The 15,253-nt window shown below is 42.5% G+C and overlaps 2 protein-coding genes across 17 annotated transcripts in view; one reads left to right on the forward strand and one right to left on the reverse strand.

Annotated features, from left to right (window-relative positions):
- rimbp2b (RIMS binding protein 2b) overlaps positions 1 to 6,425 on the forward strand; it is an 85,536-nt gene extending 79,111 nt beyond the window's left edge. For 10 of the 15 annotated variants that reach the window (XM_086207294.1, XM_086207301.1, XM_086207304.1 and 7 more), the window contains 4 exons: positions 1,312 to 1,338; positions 1,861 to 1,932; positions 3,364 to 3,498; positions 4,317 to 6,384. In XM_086207294.1, coding sequence (XP_086063420.1) covers positions 1,312 to 1,338; positions 1,861 to 1,932; positions 3,364 to 3,498; positions 4,317 to 4,343 — 261 coding nt within the window. In that variant the 3' untranslated portion in view covers positions 4,344 to 6,384. Of the gene's footprint in view, positions 1 to 1,311; positions 1,339 to 1,860; positions 1,933 to 3,363; positions 3,499 to 4,316 lie in introns of all 15 variants that reach the window. The other 5 variants (XM_086207297.1, XM_086207307.1, XM_086207306.1 and 2 more) reach the window with 3 other exon arrangements.
- A 2,195-nt stretch (positions 6,426 to 8,620) lies between these two features.
- The window catches only part of piwil1 (piwi-like RNA-mediated gene silencing 1), a 16,817-nt gene continuing 10,184 nt past the window's right edge, over positions 8,621 to 15,253 (reverse strand). For both annotated transcript variants that reach the window (XM_086207308.1, XM_086207309.1), the window contains exons 13-21: positions 15,235 to 15,253; positions 14,958 to 15,030; positions 14,229 to 14,429; positions 14,004 to 14,107; positions 13,805 to 13,875; positions 13,566 to 13,719; positions 12,458 to 12,583; positions 12,227 to 12,374; positions 8,621 to 9,298 (exon numbers count right to left, since the gene is read on the reverse strand). The exon at positions 15,235 to 15,253 is cut by the window's right edge and continues 169 nt beyond it. In XM_086207308.1, coding sequence (XP_086063434.1) covers positions 9,182 to 9,298; positions 12,227 to 12,374; positions 12,458 to 12,583; positions 13,566 to 13,719; positions 13,805 to 13,875; positions 14,004 to 14,107; positions 14,229 to 14,429; positions 14,958 to 15,030; positions 15,235 to 15,253 — 1,013 coding nt within the window. In that variant the 3' untranslated portion in view covers positions 8,621 to 9,181. The remainder of the gene's footprint in view (positions 9,299 to 12,226; positions 12,375 to 12,457; positions 12,584 to 13,565; positions 13,720 to 13,804; positions 13,876 to 14,003; positions 14,108 to 14,228; positions 14,430 to 14,957; positions 15,031 to 15,234) is intronic.

Genomic DNA, 15,253 nt, shown 5'->3' on the forward strand with positions numbered 1-15,253 from the left:
AAGCCCCAAAAAAGCATCGTCCGTTATAATCTCAGTCTTCTTTACCCAGCCTTTGTTTGGAGTTGAAAATTTGGCTCAACTCTGAATGAGCGCGGACGAGTTGGATCAACTGCCAGCTGGTTTGTGCTCGCCGCTTCTGTGAAGGGGAATTTGTAGGTGCTTGCAAAGCAAAATACACTTTTTGGCTGAAGTAACAAAGTGTCGCTTTAAATAGCAAACGCTCTTGTTTCATAGTGTCGACTGGCGTGTTAAGACCAGGGGTAGTCAGACACGTGGCCGCTGTGTTCCTCGATAGATGCACCACAGTGCGTTTGACTCAGCGACATGTTAATGACACAGTATTTTTCAGGCTATGTGAAGCTGCGGCAACGCAGACAAACGCACAACACACTTGTGTTTTGCTTGTTACTCACAGCAACACAAATGTGATCTCAACTAAAACATTCCAAAGTGACAAATTATTAGTGTGAACATCACATCTGCTTTTGTGTGTTCCTGCAACGTGACGCCACGACCACACGAGGCACCGCAGCATGACTTCATTGATCGTTTTAACCCCCATCAGGATTGGTTTGTCTGGAGCTTTCCAAACTTTTGTTTTTATTTGTGAATGATAGTATTTTTGCTTACTTACAGATTAGAGAGGCCGTGTTTAGTCGTTATAAAATTCCAAATGTGCAGTGACATCCATGCATGCAGTAAATATTGCGGTGTGCAGCAGATCAAGTCAGATGAGTTTAACAGGACAGAGGAGCTTTGAGGACGGAGGAAAGGGAGGGAGCTCAGCTTCCAGCTTCTTGTGAAATATTTTTAGACAGAAATGCTAGAAACAAGTTGTTTCCTCAGCAGAGAGTCGTTGGTTTCTCTAACTCGCCGTAACCTCAGTAGCCATCTGACGAGGTGGAGGAACACCTGGCTCTTACAGGGAATTAGAGAGGACATTGTGATTGGTTACGCTCAACACACCCATGATTAATTTGAAGACTAATGACAACCCCTTTGTGCCGGACCTCATGGCCACATTATTCATCGTTGAACTAATTGGAGGGGATTGGACATGCCCCAAAGGCTCTCCCACCTTAGACCCCGTGCTTGACATTGGTTAAGTAGAACCCTCGGGCGATCTGTCTCCTGGCTGCAGCTTCACATTCATCCTTGCAGAAGAGGGGTCTATGTGGGCAGCGCGCACAGGCGTGAGTTAGCATTGCGTAACAGAAAAGGATTGAAAGTACTTTCCAGTGCTGTTATTTTGGCCCCTCCCCCTGGGTTTCACTCACTCTCACCTTTCTATTGGCACTGCCACCGACACAGTATGAGGGCAACAGACTGAATGAGGAGGTGAGTGAGGGTGAGGAGGATACAGTGGTGTCTGCTCCGTGTGTGTGTGTGTGTGTGTGTTTCCTCCCCTGTCTGTTGGAGTGCAAAGGGAGGAGGTGGGCTTCAGATATGGGGCCTTCTGTCCCGGATGGTCATGAGCACAGCTCCTCATGCATTGCCTGAGCTAACATCTCCCCCTCGGTTTGGTCTTTGTGTCGACCTGTCTCCTGCATACACTCTGTTTGGTTTGTGTGTTCTCGAGAACCCCGTAGGAGAGATGTGCCCAGTGTGTTGCCATCCTGTCTTCAAAGTTCCAACATCTGATGCATTTACAGTTGCAACAGTCTGTCTGCTGAGACTGAACTGACGCGCGTGTTCAAGATGCATCGCATTCATTTGGACAAGGAAGCACAGTATTTCAAAGTCATCACTCCCCGGTTGATTTGGTGTTTTGGAAAGTCTTCAGCACAGTTGAACAGCTGTGAACGACAAGAGAAGTTCGTCAAGGTTGCACGTATCTCAAAGTTCTCTCTGCTTCGACAGGCGGAGCTGACTTTCTGTGCCGGTGATGTCATCACTGTTTTTGGTGAAATCGATGAAGATGGATTTTACTACGTAAGTTTTCTTTTAGTACATTCTTGCAGTTTCACCAGGTGATGTTTTAAACATGAAAACACATCATAGAAATGTAACAGTAGAAGGCGTGGAGTTATTTCAGAGCTGCCCGATGACAATTTATTGATCCCCGATGGAGGAAATTCTCGAAATTCTCTTGACAGCAGCTCCAAAGCACAGCTGGGAAGAGAAGGGGTGATAAAAAGAGCAAGTAAAAAAAAAACTGAAGCGCCCAAGTGTACAATATAGATTATAGTCCACAAAGACAAGACGAAGACGATACACAGTATATCCAATTTCGACTTTTTAGAGATACAGATAAAATACGGACATGTTATTTTTGGCGTATACACGTGGCGTGTAAAATGTTATCTTCTGATTGCACAAAGGGCAGCAATTCAACATCATGATTGCAAGTTTAAATAGATTATTGCACATGATGATTGATAGTTTAAAACTATAAATATCCAAGTTATACAAAGTTTCCAAGTTTTGTACACCTTTTGCATAGACATTTCTGACTTGCGTTTACAGCAACCGCCAATATGGTTCTCGGGTATTCTGTGTACGTCAATATTGAAGGACTTCCAGGGAGTGTTACTGTGAGAAACACCAAATCATAACGTGTTTCAGATGTGAGCATTAAACTCATGTACGTCGGTTAAATACGGGCTCACCAGTCTGTCAACCACTGAGGTAGCTGAACGCCATCTTTAGCTGTAGAGGTACATTCATGCTCATGTACATGTAGAGTGTCTCTGTGTCTTTTCTGTGCTGGTGGTTTGGGGCCGTAACTTTATTAACAAACAAATAAACGAATGAACGGAAGCGAAAAGTGATTTTCTGCGAGCAGCAGTGGGGACGGCGTGAGACGCACAGCCCTGCGAGCTTCACAGCCGTCCTCAGCGGCGGCAGCCACACCTGAAGGTCTGCCGCCTTCACCTTAGAATTTACGGTCACTTTAATGCAATAAGTACAGCAGAAATAAGGCCGCTGTGACCACATCATGGTGGTGATTTGCGCAAAGAACAAATTTAGGTGGCAAATCATCATCTTACAAGTCAACAAGCAAGGAACTGTAAAAATAGTTGTTTTCTTAAGGGAGTTTGAATTCAATCCATTGCAGGAAGCTTGGACTGGTGGAAGGCGTAGGTTTGTTTGTCGAGGGCTACTTTATACACATCTGGCGATGCAAATGTCACAGCTACCATTTAAAAGCAGGTTTTTTTTTTTGTTTTTTTGCATTTTTAAAAATCCAGATGGAATTGTGTTCAATTACGTCCTCATCCCCTACCACTTCTTAAGTCTTTGACGGAGTTAATTTGACATGGTTGCGTGTAGAGTGACTGAGATGAAAATGGGAAGATGAAGGGTAACGTATCCCGTGTGATACAGCAGGGGGGGGTCTCACTGTCCTGGTTTGTTCCTCAGGGCGAGCTCAACGGACACAACGGACTTGTTCCTTCCAACTTTCTCGAAGAAGTGCCTGACGATGTAGAGGTTTTTCTCACTGACTCACCATCTCGATACCCCCAGGACACTCCAGCACGGATAAAGACCAAAAGGGTACATGCTCCTTCGCAGTACTAGCACTCTGTCATCCATTTACTCTTTTCAGTTCCTTTATCTCTTTCAGTTTGGTGTTTGTTGTGCGTGTGTGTCTCATTGGTCCAAGTACAATGGGATTCCTGACGTATGCTGTAAATAAATAGATGTGGAAGATATATGAAAAAATAAAACTTTAAGACTAAATACTTGACAGAGGTACTTTTATTTTTTATGTCTACTGCTGTGAAGGGGGGTCTGCATTGTGTAATACATGGATATACTGTATTTATGAGGCATTCTCAATGAGAGTAAATGGGGGGGGGGTGTCTGTGACTTTTTACTTGTTCTGTCATGTCTTGAAAAACAGCAGTTGAAACTTTTTGCACATGCATATTTAGCAGATGATTTCTGACTATATTGTGTCTGAACAATAATTTCTAATAGAGTAAATAGTTTTGATGTACTGAGAGATGAACCATGTAGTGTGTAGCTCAGCATGTTCAATAGTCCAGATGCATGAACGTTTTCTATAAGTCTAGTGTAGTACCACTTTTGTATCTGCTCCTGAACTCCTTTTTTGTATATTGCTTTCTTGTTAAGTAGGCCACTTAACCTATGTTGCCATCGGAGAATAATTCTACAAGTAATTATTTAAAATGATGTAAATATGTGATGTTATTTTTGTGTTTAACAAATAATGCAATTGTTGAAATATGACTAGGTGGCATCAGATATTTCTTTCACTGTGTTCTACTTTGCCATTGTCATAGTGCAAACTATTGAAATGCCATCACCATATTTGTTTATTTCTTTTCCTCACCCGCTTGGCAAAACAGAAGAAGAGTGTTCATTTCACACCTTAAAGGCTCTGTTTCCGTCACGTAAGTGAGCAACTGAGGATACCAAGATTACGCTCCCCTCGTCTAATGCAGATGACATGGGTACCCTTAGTTTCTGGTATGCAACATGTACACTTCCTATGACATTCCTGTAGTGCTGCTATACCCTGTAGGTAGAGGTAGGAATGTTCTTGGTTTGGCTCAACAAGTCGACTGTTAGCAGGCAGGAGATAGTAACCCTAGCCAATGCATTAGACAAGAAGTATGGTATCTTCAGTTGTTTCTCTGAGTGTTGTACATGACAATGTCCGTCTCCTGAGAAAAGTCTCCTGCTGTAACTCATGGTAAGCTAAAAGGCCATTTTTTTGCACTATTATCTTCAATAATCGAAACCATTCAAGGAAAACAGCATTCAGACTAGTTTCAGCGCAGTAGCGACGCTCCATCATCTACAAATACACTCGTTTGCTTTAATAATATTGAGGGTTTTTTTTGTAACACTATTTAATTTAGTTATTTCTCTGTGTGTAAACTGAAATTAAAATGCTGCATTTGCTCAGATTAGTATTGTAATAGGATTGTGAGTTCTTGGATCATTGAATAAATGTAATCTCTGGTGCGTCACAGTCGCACCACACGCGCAGCGACAGGTGACGGAGCTTTAGAGAAATACTCATTTTTAATGTTGAAGGACATGAAATATAAAACAACAGTCAATCGACATTTTAGTGAACAAAAAAAAAAATAGCATTGCCAGTAACTGCCTCCCAAAAAGTTGCTTATTTAACACATGTAATTGAACCATGGTGACTATCGTGGAATAGTCCCTCATTCTAAATTAGATTTTAGAGTTGAAACACCAGTACAGTGCTTGTGGTTTGAGGGGCGGGGCCATGGGTAGCGTGATGTCACGCAACCTCCCTGGCAAACTCTGACTTTGTTCTCAGACTTTTGAGTTGCTGTTTTTGTCATCTCTAGATCAATCCAGAATCCTGTCTGTGATCCAGACCCCAAACCACCTCAGACCCCAGATCTCAAACCCAGCACTGCACCTCCCCCGGGCACCAGCAGTGCACACACAGAGTTTGATTTAATTTCCATTTATTTTCAAAATATGATGTTCGACTTTGATAGGATTTACAGTTGTTGAATCAGTAAAGTCAAAAGCATATTTCTCCTATTTATACATGCTAAGCTGAACTCAGTTTGCTAACTCAGCCACCATAAACTGGTCAGAACAGATCCAGACGGGCTGTAGGAGCAGAGACCTCGTTCCTTATTAAAGTCAACACAATAACCTGCAGAATTCAGCAGAATTATTTTCGATGTTCTGGTATGAAGGAGGACACAGATCACTTGCAGACACACACCTGTGTATAATAATTCAATCTCCTAGAAACATAAACTTCTAGATCTGTCTTCCAAAGTGCAAGTTGAAGAGCCTTTTAGCTTATGATTACAGAAAAGGACTAGTGACTAGTAGTTTCTGTTACCCAGTTGTATTAGTGAATATCTCTCTATATATAGTATATATATATATATACATATATATTTAAGAAGGAAAGTGAATGTGATTTAATATGTCCCACTTGTCCCAAATTGCAAATGTATTTGTTGATGTGACAGCAACTCCCCTGCCTTTGATAGTCCTTGTTGGGAAATGTCATCTTAGTCAATGTTGAGTGACTCATGCTTCAATTCTGTGTTGTAGCTTATTGATGGCAGCATCAGAAGGAACAAAACAACAACAAAAAAAAGACGACTTGTTTGTGCTTGAGAGAGGGGGTGGGTGGGGTAGGGGGTGTATCTATTCAGGGGTGCACAGGACAACTTCCAGGGAGCTAGACATCAGATGACCCTGCTGAGACAGAGAGGACATATGAGAAGGGGAGTAGTGGCTGAGGTGTGACAGACAGCTGGTTTTTTAACAACCTCAACTGTCCCTTACGGGTCTCCCATTAGGTTCCATTGGAAAAATCGGGTCCGCCCAGAAGAGCAGCCTCTCCTACAGTGCATCTACGCAACCCTGGCTCCGGCCCTGCCACCGTGGGGCCCGGCAGTCCCATCAGGGCCCCACTGGACATGTACTCCTTCAAAACGAAAAAGGGACTGCTCTCCAAAGGGAAGAAACTATTGCAAAGACTTGGCGCTGTAAAATAGAGTATCACCTGCATACTTGTGATAAAAAACAAAACAAAACAAAAAACAAAAAAACCCAGGACAGGAGGCATTTGTGAGCTTAGCAAATGCTTTATTCTTGTACATCTGTTGTATACTAGAATATTTGTATTTATTTAATCATATCAACTACATATCTTCAATAATATTGCAGTCCTGAGACCTCATGTGTCGGAACATGTCATGTAGAGGATCTTAGCTCCAAGTCTCTGGCTGATGACATTTTACTGTAGACAGAGACCCCCTACCCCACCCCACCCCACCCCCACAGGGGGGGTACTCCACTTTGCACTCGGTCAGTCTGACGGCACCTACGACACTCTTGATGCCGCAGTCTGACCCATGTCTCTGCATACAGAATAGAGAATGTCATTCATACACTGAGGGCTCAGTAAAACCTTTGAGTCCATTTTGAATATAAAGGAGAAAAAAAAAGACGTGATCCAGACTCAAAACAGCTGGTCACGAGAAATATGAGAGGTTTGCATGCTTTACTTTCAGCACCTTCACTCCTAATGCCCCTTAAAGAGCGCATGCAATATAATTACGCTTGCTGCACTTTCCTGCAGCGTGGCGGTATACTGTGACAAATCAGCAGAATTGTGATTCTTAAGCCCCAAACGCACGAACTGTGATACAGGCAAGTGTCCCCCTCCCCCCCCCCCCCCAACAAGCGTGGCAGACACCTACAAAATAAGCACATACACCTACAGGGTCTCTGCAGCGAGGTCGAGCTTGATGTGTCCAGTTGAATGGAAATGCCTAGCAGATCCAACCTCAGTGTACTTGCCTTATAATTGCACAATGGTTAGTTGTTGGTCAGTAGAGCGTGCAGACTCATGCCTACTTACATTTGAGTTAATGAATCACAATGTTTTGGTGGTGTTACTCCTGACTTGTGATGTGCAAGGTATTACGTGAACAGAGCTTTATATATATATATGTATGTATATATGTATATATGTATATATATATATATATATATATAAAGCCTCCAGTGACAATGTTAGCTGTCAACAAGAGGAAGAATAGATCATTTTTAGATCAGACCATAAAAAAGGTTGAATATCCTCCCTGTATTTCTGGGAAGGCTATTGAGAAAATAAAGGCACTTTACTCTTTAAGTTCACTGTTGTTGTTGCCACACTGATGCACATCTGACTCAGAACAACGCCTACTCTACAAACATGGGAAGGGTCTCCACCAGAGGAACAGATCGACGCTGGTTTGTCGATGACACGGCATCAGCACATTCAGTCCCGTCACTGTACCCCGTCCGGGGCGTCACAGGAAGGCTTTTCTGCAGTAGTTAACCATCAGACACAAGGCTACCTCTATATACCCTAACCCCAAAATCTACTAAATCTGAATTCTGTTTATTCAAGCCAATCTGTCATTGATGCCTGTTCAGTGTGTCCAGAGTTTCGATGGTGCAGGATACAAGTACTGTATATCAATCTATATAGATATCTACACCTTAAATGTAGAGTAGTGAATGTATGATGAATTGAAAGCCAATGTATTTTCAAAGCTGCCCAAGAGAACTGTGCAGATGTCGTCTTTGTGCGTGAAATGGAACAGTCCACCTTTATCTTCTCATAACACCCCCCCCCCCCCCCCCCCCCCCACACACACACACACACTTCATCCTCTCATCACAAGGTTAAACTGAAACTGCCAAAAAGGAATGTATGCAAAACATTCTGTAACACTTTCTGTACGATTCTTGGCCGGACAGCCACAGTGAGCCGACGTACATCTTTTCCTATTTATAGACCATGTCCTCAGACATTGCTTCCTTTCATTTTGAGTGACTCTTTTTGTACTTTGTCCATTTGTAAAATTGTTTTTAAATGTTTATACTTGATTTTCAAACTGCCTTTTTTGTACATTAACTTTATAATCAAACAGTGCAAGCTTTTCCCATGGTGTCTTGAAGACCATATTGTTTAAAAGTCTGCAATTGTGTGCTAGCTTTATTATAAAAGTTATAAGCCTATATTGATGGATACAAATACTTGTGTGGGTGTGCATGTGCAATCTTTTATAAAAAAACAAAAAGCAAATGAATAAATTTGATATTTTGTAATGTTTGCATGTCTGACTCACTAAAACACGCTGAAAATGATGCAATGAGTTTAATGGAACATAAAAAAAAAGGAAGCAAAATTTGTTTTAATGTTAGAGGTCTAATCACCGACCAAAGTTCTGACATAAAAACTTAAAATGACAGCAAGATATTACCACCCAGGATGGAGGGCGGTCATTCATGCAAATGATCTCTGGAGGCATATTTAAATAAAGATTTTAGGGTCCACAATGAAATGAAAGTATAGTCCTCAAACCGCAAACAAGAAACCTCTGCATTCGTCTACAATTGACTAGACTATGAGAACATGTATTCTTTGGAGTGGTCTTTTCAGGAACAGACCGTTTTTCTGGTGACACCTTGGGTCCAATGTTGTCAACGTCAACCACCTCACAAACATCAAGTCTCCTCCCAAGGGTGGACACAGTCTGCTTGTGTTGAGAGCTCAGTCAGACTCAACCTGACACAATAAATGCAAAATAAATCATTCTAAGAGATATCAACAAATCAAAGCGTAACTTAACATTACGATCAAACTGTTTAACATTTCTGAACTGAGCAACTTTAGCATCAGAACCAAACTTATTGCTCGTCTCTACAAATAGAAGAGGAGGTCTGCCAGATGTGCGTTGGGCTCCCGGTGGATGCTTTGACCCACAAGGAAGGCCAGCTTGTGGGCGTACTGGCAGGGAGCAGGTACTCTGATGATCCCCTATAGAAAAAAACAAAACAAAGCAAACAAAATATCAAAAATAATGTGTATATTTATGTGCTGACTGTATGTGCATGTCTCTAGCCATCATAAATGTATGAGTCTGATGTGCTGAGCTGTTTAACAGCCTCAGTTTTCTGGAGGTTTTATACCTCACTTAAACCACTGGAGACAAGCACGACATCGTCTGTCACTGCCATCAACTTGTTTTTTTCTGACAGAGACAAAAACGTCACCACCGATTTTTTGATGTGTAGCTGCTCCAATTGCTAACAATTGAGCCTCAACTTTTGTTGAATTCACATTTTCAAGTCATGTTATGTTGTGGACAAAACATTCATTTAAGGCTTTAGGTTGGAAATATAAAGAACACCCCCACCCCAAAAATGACACTTATGAAAAAGAGAATAAAAATGACAATTACAATACCTATCAAAAGTTAATACCTTCTCATTCAATTTTTAAAATTGTTTTATTCTTACAACTTTCTACAGTATAGATATGTATTAAGACATCAAATATTTGAGGCAAACTATATGGAATTATGTAGCAAAGATAAAATTGTTCGTTTGTTCGCTTATCCTGTTGGTCCGGGTCACGAGGGCAGCAGCCTCAGCAAGGAAGCCCAGACTGTCCTCTCCCCAGCCACCTCCACCAGCTCTTCTGGGGGAATCCCAAGGCGTTCCCAGGCCAGCCGAGAGATATAATCCCTCCAGCGTGTCCTGGGTTGGCCTCGAGGCCTCCTCCTGGTTGGGCATGCCTGGAACACCTCCCGAGGGAGGCGTCCAGGAGGCATCCTCACCAGATGCCTGAACCACCTCAACTGACTCCTTTCGACATGGAGGAGCAGCGGCTCTACACTGAGCCCCTCCCGAATGACTGAGCTTCTCACCCTGTCTCTAAGGGAGAGCTCAGCCACCCTGTGGAGGAAACTCATTTCAGCCGCTTGTATTTGCAATCTCGTTCTTTCAGTTGTTACCCAGAGCTCATGACCACAGGTGAGGGTTGTTTGAATTGTTGAATACCTGAATGTTTTTTATTCTAGATTCCTCTAAGTAGCCTCCTTCTGCTTTGTTGACAGTGCTGCAAACCCATGGCCTTCTCTCAGTGAGCTTCATGATGTCATCACCAGAAATGATTTTCACCCCTCAGGTTCAGCTCTCTTGTCAGGGTTCATTTGTGGAATTTCTTGCCTTCTTAATGGGGTTGGGACCATCAGTTGTGTTGTGCACAAGTCAGGTCGGTACACAGCTGACAGCTCTATTTGACAACTGCTAGAATTCATATGATGGCAAGAACCAATCAGCTAAGTAAAGAGAAACAGCCGTCCATCATTACTTTAAGAACTGAAGGTCAGTCAGTCCAGAAAATTGCAAAAACTTTGAATGTATCCCTGAGTGCAGTCACAAAAACCATCAGGCACAACGATGAAACTGACTCACATGAGGACCTCCCCAGGAAAGGAAGACCGAGAGTCTTCTCTGCTGCTGAGGATGAGTTCATCCAAGTCCCCAACCTCAGAAATCACAGGTTAACAGCTCCCCAGACTAGAGCCCAGATAAATGCCACAGCGTTCTAGTAGCAGACACATCTCGACACCAACTTTTGAGAGGAGACTGCGCCAATCAGGCCTTTATGGTGGATTTGCTGCTAAGAAACCACTATTAAGAAAAAGCAACAGAAATTTGTTTGGGACAAGAAACACAAGGAATGGACGTTAGACTGTTGGAAATCTGCGCTTTGGTCTGATGAGTCCACATTTGAGATATTTGGTTCTACCTCCCCTGTCTTTGTGCTACACAGAAAAGGTAAAGGGATGGTCTCTACATGCGTGGTTCCCACCGTGAAGCATGGAGGAGGAGGTGTGATGGTGTGGGGGGGCTTTGCTGGTGACACTGTTGGGGTTTTATTCAAAATATAAGGCACTCTGAACCAGCATGGCTACCACAGCAACCTGCAGCGACAGGCGGTCCCATCCGATTAGGGTTTAGTTGGACCATGCGTTGTTTTTCAACAGGACAACGACCCCACACACACCTCCAGGCTATCTGACCAAAGAGTGATGGAGTGCTGCGCCAGCTGACCTGGCCTCCACAGTCACCTGACCTAAACCCAATAGAGATGGTTTGGGATGAGATGGACCGCTGAGTGAAGGCAAAAGGGCCAACAAGTGCTCAGCATCTCTGGGAACTTCTTCAAGACTGTTAGTGAGCTTCATGATGTCATCACCTGAAATGGTTACTGAGAGAACGCCAAGAGTTTACAAAGCAGGAATCAAAAGAAAGGGTGGCTATTTTGAAGAATCTAAAATATAAGAAGTGTTTGGACTTATTTCATACTTTGTTTACAACAAAATCCATGTGTTCATTCACAGTTTTGATGCCTTCAGTGAGAATCTACAGTGTAAATAGTCATGAAAATGGGGGAAAAAAACATTAAATGAGAAGGTGTCCAAACTTTTGACTGGTATATGTTAAAAAATAAAAATTAAGATTCCCTTCAATACTTTAAATCCTATCACAATCTCATCAAAATAAACTGGATTTGTCTTTAAAATTGTGCAGCCCTAGTATTAACAAGTGAAACAAAAATGTATACAGGCTGACAAATCATGCTGTTACAGCCATCATTCACATTTGTGTGACAGTCATATAGAGTAACCACAGAATGAATTTGGTTTAACAAGACTTGTAATGAAAAGACTTGTCCCTCTGCACTTGTAGTACCATGTGGTCCATCTACCTGACCACCTAAAATATACAGGTGCAACCAGAAGACGTCACTTACCAGATGTGTTTGAAATCTTAATCTAATCCATTCTTACCCTATGCTTGATCTAGCCTGTCTTTTCCATTCCTAAAGAGTTGGACTTTTAAATGATCACAATTGCAATGCATTTTGAAAAATAAAAAATATATTGTTGTTTACCTGCCAGTTGTAGTACATGTGGCACAGCTTGTAAGTAAGGCGCTGCATGTGATCTGGCTTCAATCCGCTGGTGTCAAACACAACATTGTAGTGGGTTGGAGCGACGCTGCCCATGTTGACTGCCTGGCTTACAATGTAGAAGTCATACCTGGCAAACAATATAAAAACGAGACTTAAATCTGATTTGGAAGAAATTAAGAAGAAGGTGCAATAAAAGCAAAGTCAACATACCACTCAGGACGAGTGACATCTGTGTCAACCACAGTTCCTGGTGGAGGGTTGGACACCTTCCCATTGAGGTGGGCGAAGAACCTGCTGCTGATGCGCTTCTTCACCACAACCACACTGAGCTTTGGCCTAAGGAGATGCGGGGGGCTTGATCAAAAACTTGTGTTTCAACTCTACCACATAGCCTGCTCAAGAAACAAATCAGGCCAGTCCAAGTTTGGAGTGACTAAGGTTTGAAACTACAGTTCTTCATATGTTTTATGTAAATGTACATCCTGTATTTCAAGCACTTGTTAAACAAGTTCTCACAGAGGGGGGTCATTACCACCAGGTAAATATCTCTGCATTTCACATCATATGGAATTTGTGTCAGTGGTGACATACCCCACCAGCAGAATGCACACTGCTCCACACTGCTGTAGAGCCCCAACCGCCGCCTGCATCACCCCCCCCCCCCCCCCCCCCTCTTATTCCCTACTGTTACACCGGCCTGCACTCCCCTTCCATGAACCAGTCTGCCATCCAGTCCCCCATCAAGCTGGCTTGCTCTCCCTGCCTCCCCTTCCAGAAGCTTCCTTCTTCAACTGTTATTGACATTTCCATGTTTCCCACACTTTGCATTGTAAACTGTTTTCTTGTCTGTAACAACATTGACTGCACGTCATTTTTCCCTGTTAAAGGTTTTCTATGGAGTTTTTCCTCAGTCGATGTGAGGGTCTAAGGGCAGAGGATGTTGTTATGATGCCATGTGAAGCCCTTTGAGACAAACTGTTGGTGAAAACGGGCTCTACAATTAAAGTTGCCTTGCCTTGCTCCATGGACAGAGCTGGCTACATTCAGTAAGCCTTCTGATGACTTGAATGTGGATAAACTATTCAATGATGCAGCTCCTCTAAACTTAAATGTTATCATTCATATTCTGAGAGTAAAATGAGTAATTTCACTGGGATTGTGCAACACATAATTTATGGACCCCTCTCAAACAGTAATAATGAGGGAGGCTAACATTGGAGTCGGTGACATGAGCACATATCTAATGACGATAACCGCCAGAAGAGGGAGACCCATGTTCCTCCACTTTACCTTAGCATTTTGGACTACAAAGACTTACATGTAGTCAGACCCCATGGCCTTGATGGCATCCATGATCTGTGACACCTCGAAGTTGACCACACTGTGCAGCTGGCCATCTCCCACTCCATCACGGTACACAATGATGCGTGAAGGAAGGCAGTTGTTGATTTTCAGGTAGTCTTTGAGTGCACCTGCAAAAACAAGTACAGTTATGAGTTTGTGTAAGTTGAGGAAGGTATCATGTTGAAATGAAGTCTGAGTTTCTATTAAACTTGCCAGTCAAGGCCTTCTTCAGTCCATCCATGATTTCCTGACCTTTGTGCTGCAGCACACACATAGAGAACCACCTTGACAGGAAAAAAGGCATACATGCAAATTACAACTCATAGGTTTTCTGACAGCACTAACAAGAAAACTCAGGTGTCATTAAAATGACTAACGTTGATGTGGATCTATCCCATTCACAGATACTAACCTGCTCATGGCCTGGTTGAGACTTGCCACTAGCGCACCAATGGACCTTTTGCCAGCAGCAGTATCATGATAGCAGTCAATGCCTACAATCATCAGCTGTTTGAGCTACATAAGCAGGGGGGACAAGTTATCAGGGCAGTGTTAGATAATTACTTCCGTTGCAAACTGCATTCATCTGTCATCTCCAGTAGCTACTGATTTACGGACAGTTTACAAAGTCACTTACAGGGATTTCAACACTCCATAGCTCTCCCCCCATCTTGCAAGCCATCTGCAGTGCAATCTTTGTAGCAACAGTCATGAGGTTCTGAGGTCGGCTGAGGGTACGTGAGACCACACACTGGCTGGGAACAGGGCAGTCCACACAAAGGTACTTCTTCACACTGTCGTACTTGTCCTTCCTGTTGCTGGAAAGGATCACCACCACCTAACACAGGGGAAAGACTCAAAAGGACTCATACTACTCGATTAAATCACTCAAACGCTGACATATATACCACTAGCTTGCGCTACTTAACTACAACTTTGGTAAAGATTCAGTACATCACTTTAATCCTGTATGAAAAGCTTGTTTGTGAGATGTTCTTTTTGTGCCATTTGTTCAGCTACATTTTGTTCGCCAAATCTCAGCACCAGGAGAGGGCATGGCCCTCTGTTTACACACATTTACACTGTGATGTAATATAAACCCAAAAATCAACCGAAAATCTGAAAAGGCTTGATTTTGTTAAAATAAAAAAAGGGTAGAACAGATATCAAAAGTACGTCAGTCACTATCTTTAAGACTGCAATAGTTTCTTTCCCCGAAAATTTTATTATAAACACATTTTAAGTTACAACATACAATTAGATTTAAAAACACTTTTACAAAATTGTATTCATGGCCAATCAGAATCTGAGCAAATAAAAGTAAAGCTTATGAATGGAAATTGCTTCTCCCCCTCTTGTCACTTACCATCTGAGTTTGGGGTCCAACGTGCTGCTGCATGACCCCCAGGAGGGACTCCTGATACTCATCATACTCAATCCTTGATAAACCATAGTTCACAATAGTTAAGGATGAACACTAGGCAGAAAAATATGACTAGAAATCTGTTTCTAGTTGCCAAAAAACTGAATGACTTATTGCTTTACCAGTGATTTTCTGACGAAGCATTCTTCTCTTTCCAATACCACAAGTACCTCAGTGACAACTGTTTTTAGCTCCAAGGATAAATTGCTGTTGCACTTACATGACAGCTCTTTGTGTGC

Source organism: Aulostomus chinensis, chromosome 6 (assembly GCF_037954235.1).
Source record: "Aulostomus chinensis isolate RoL2024-O1b breed Wild chromosome 6, RoL_Achi_v1.0, whole genome shotgun sequence".
NCBI classification, from domain to species: Eukaryota; Metazoa; Chordata; class Actinopteri; order Syngnathiformes; family Aulostomidae; genus Aulostomus; species Aulostomus chinensis.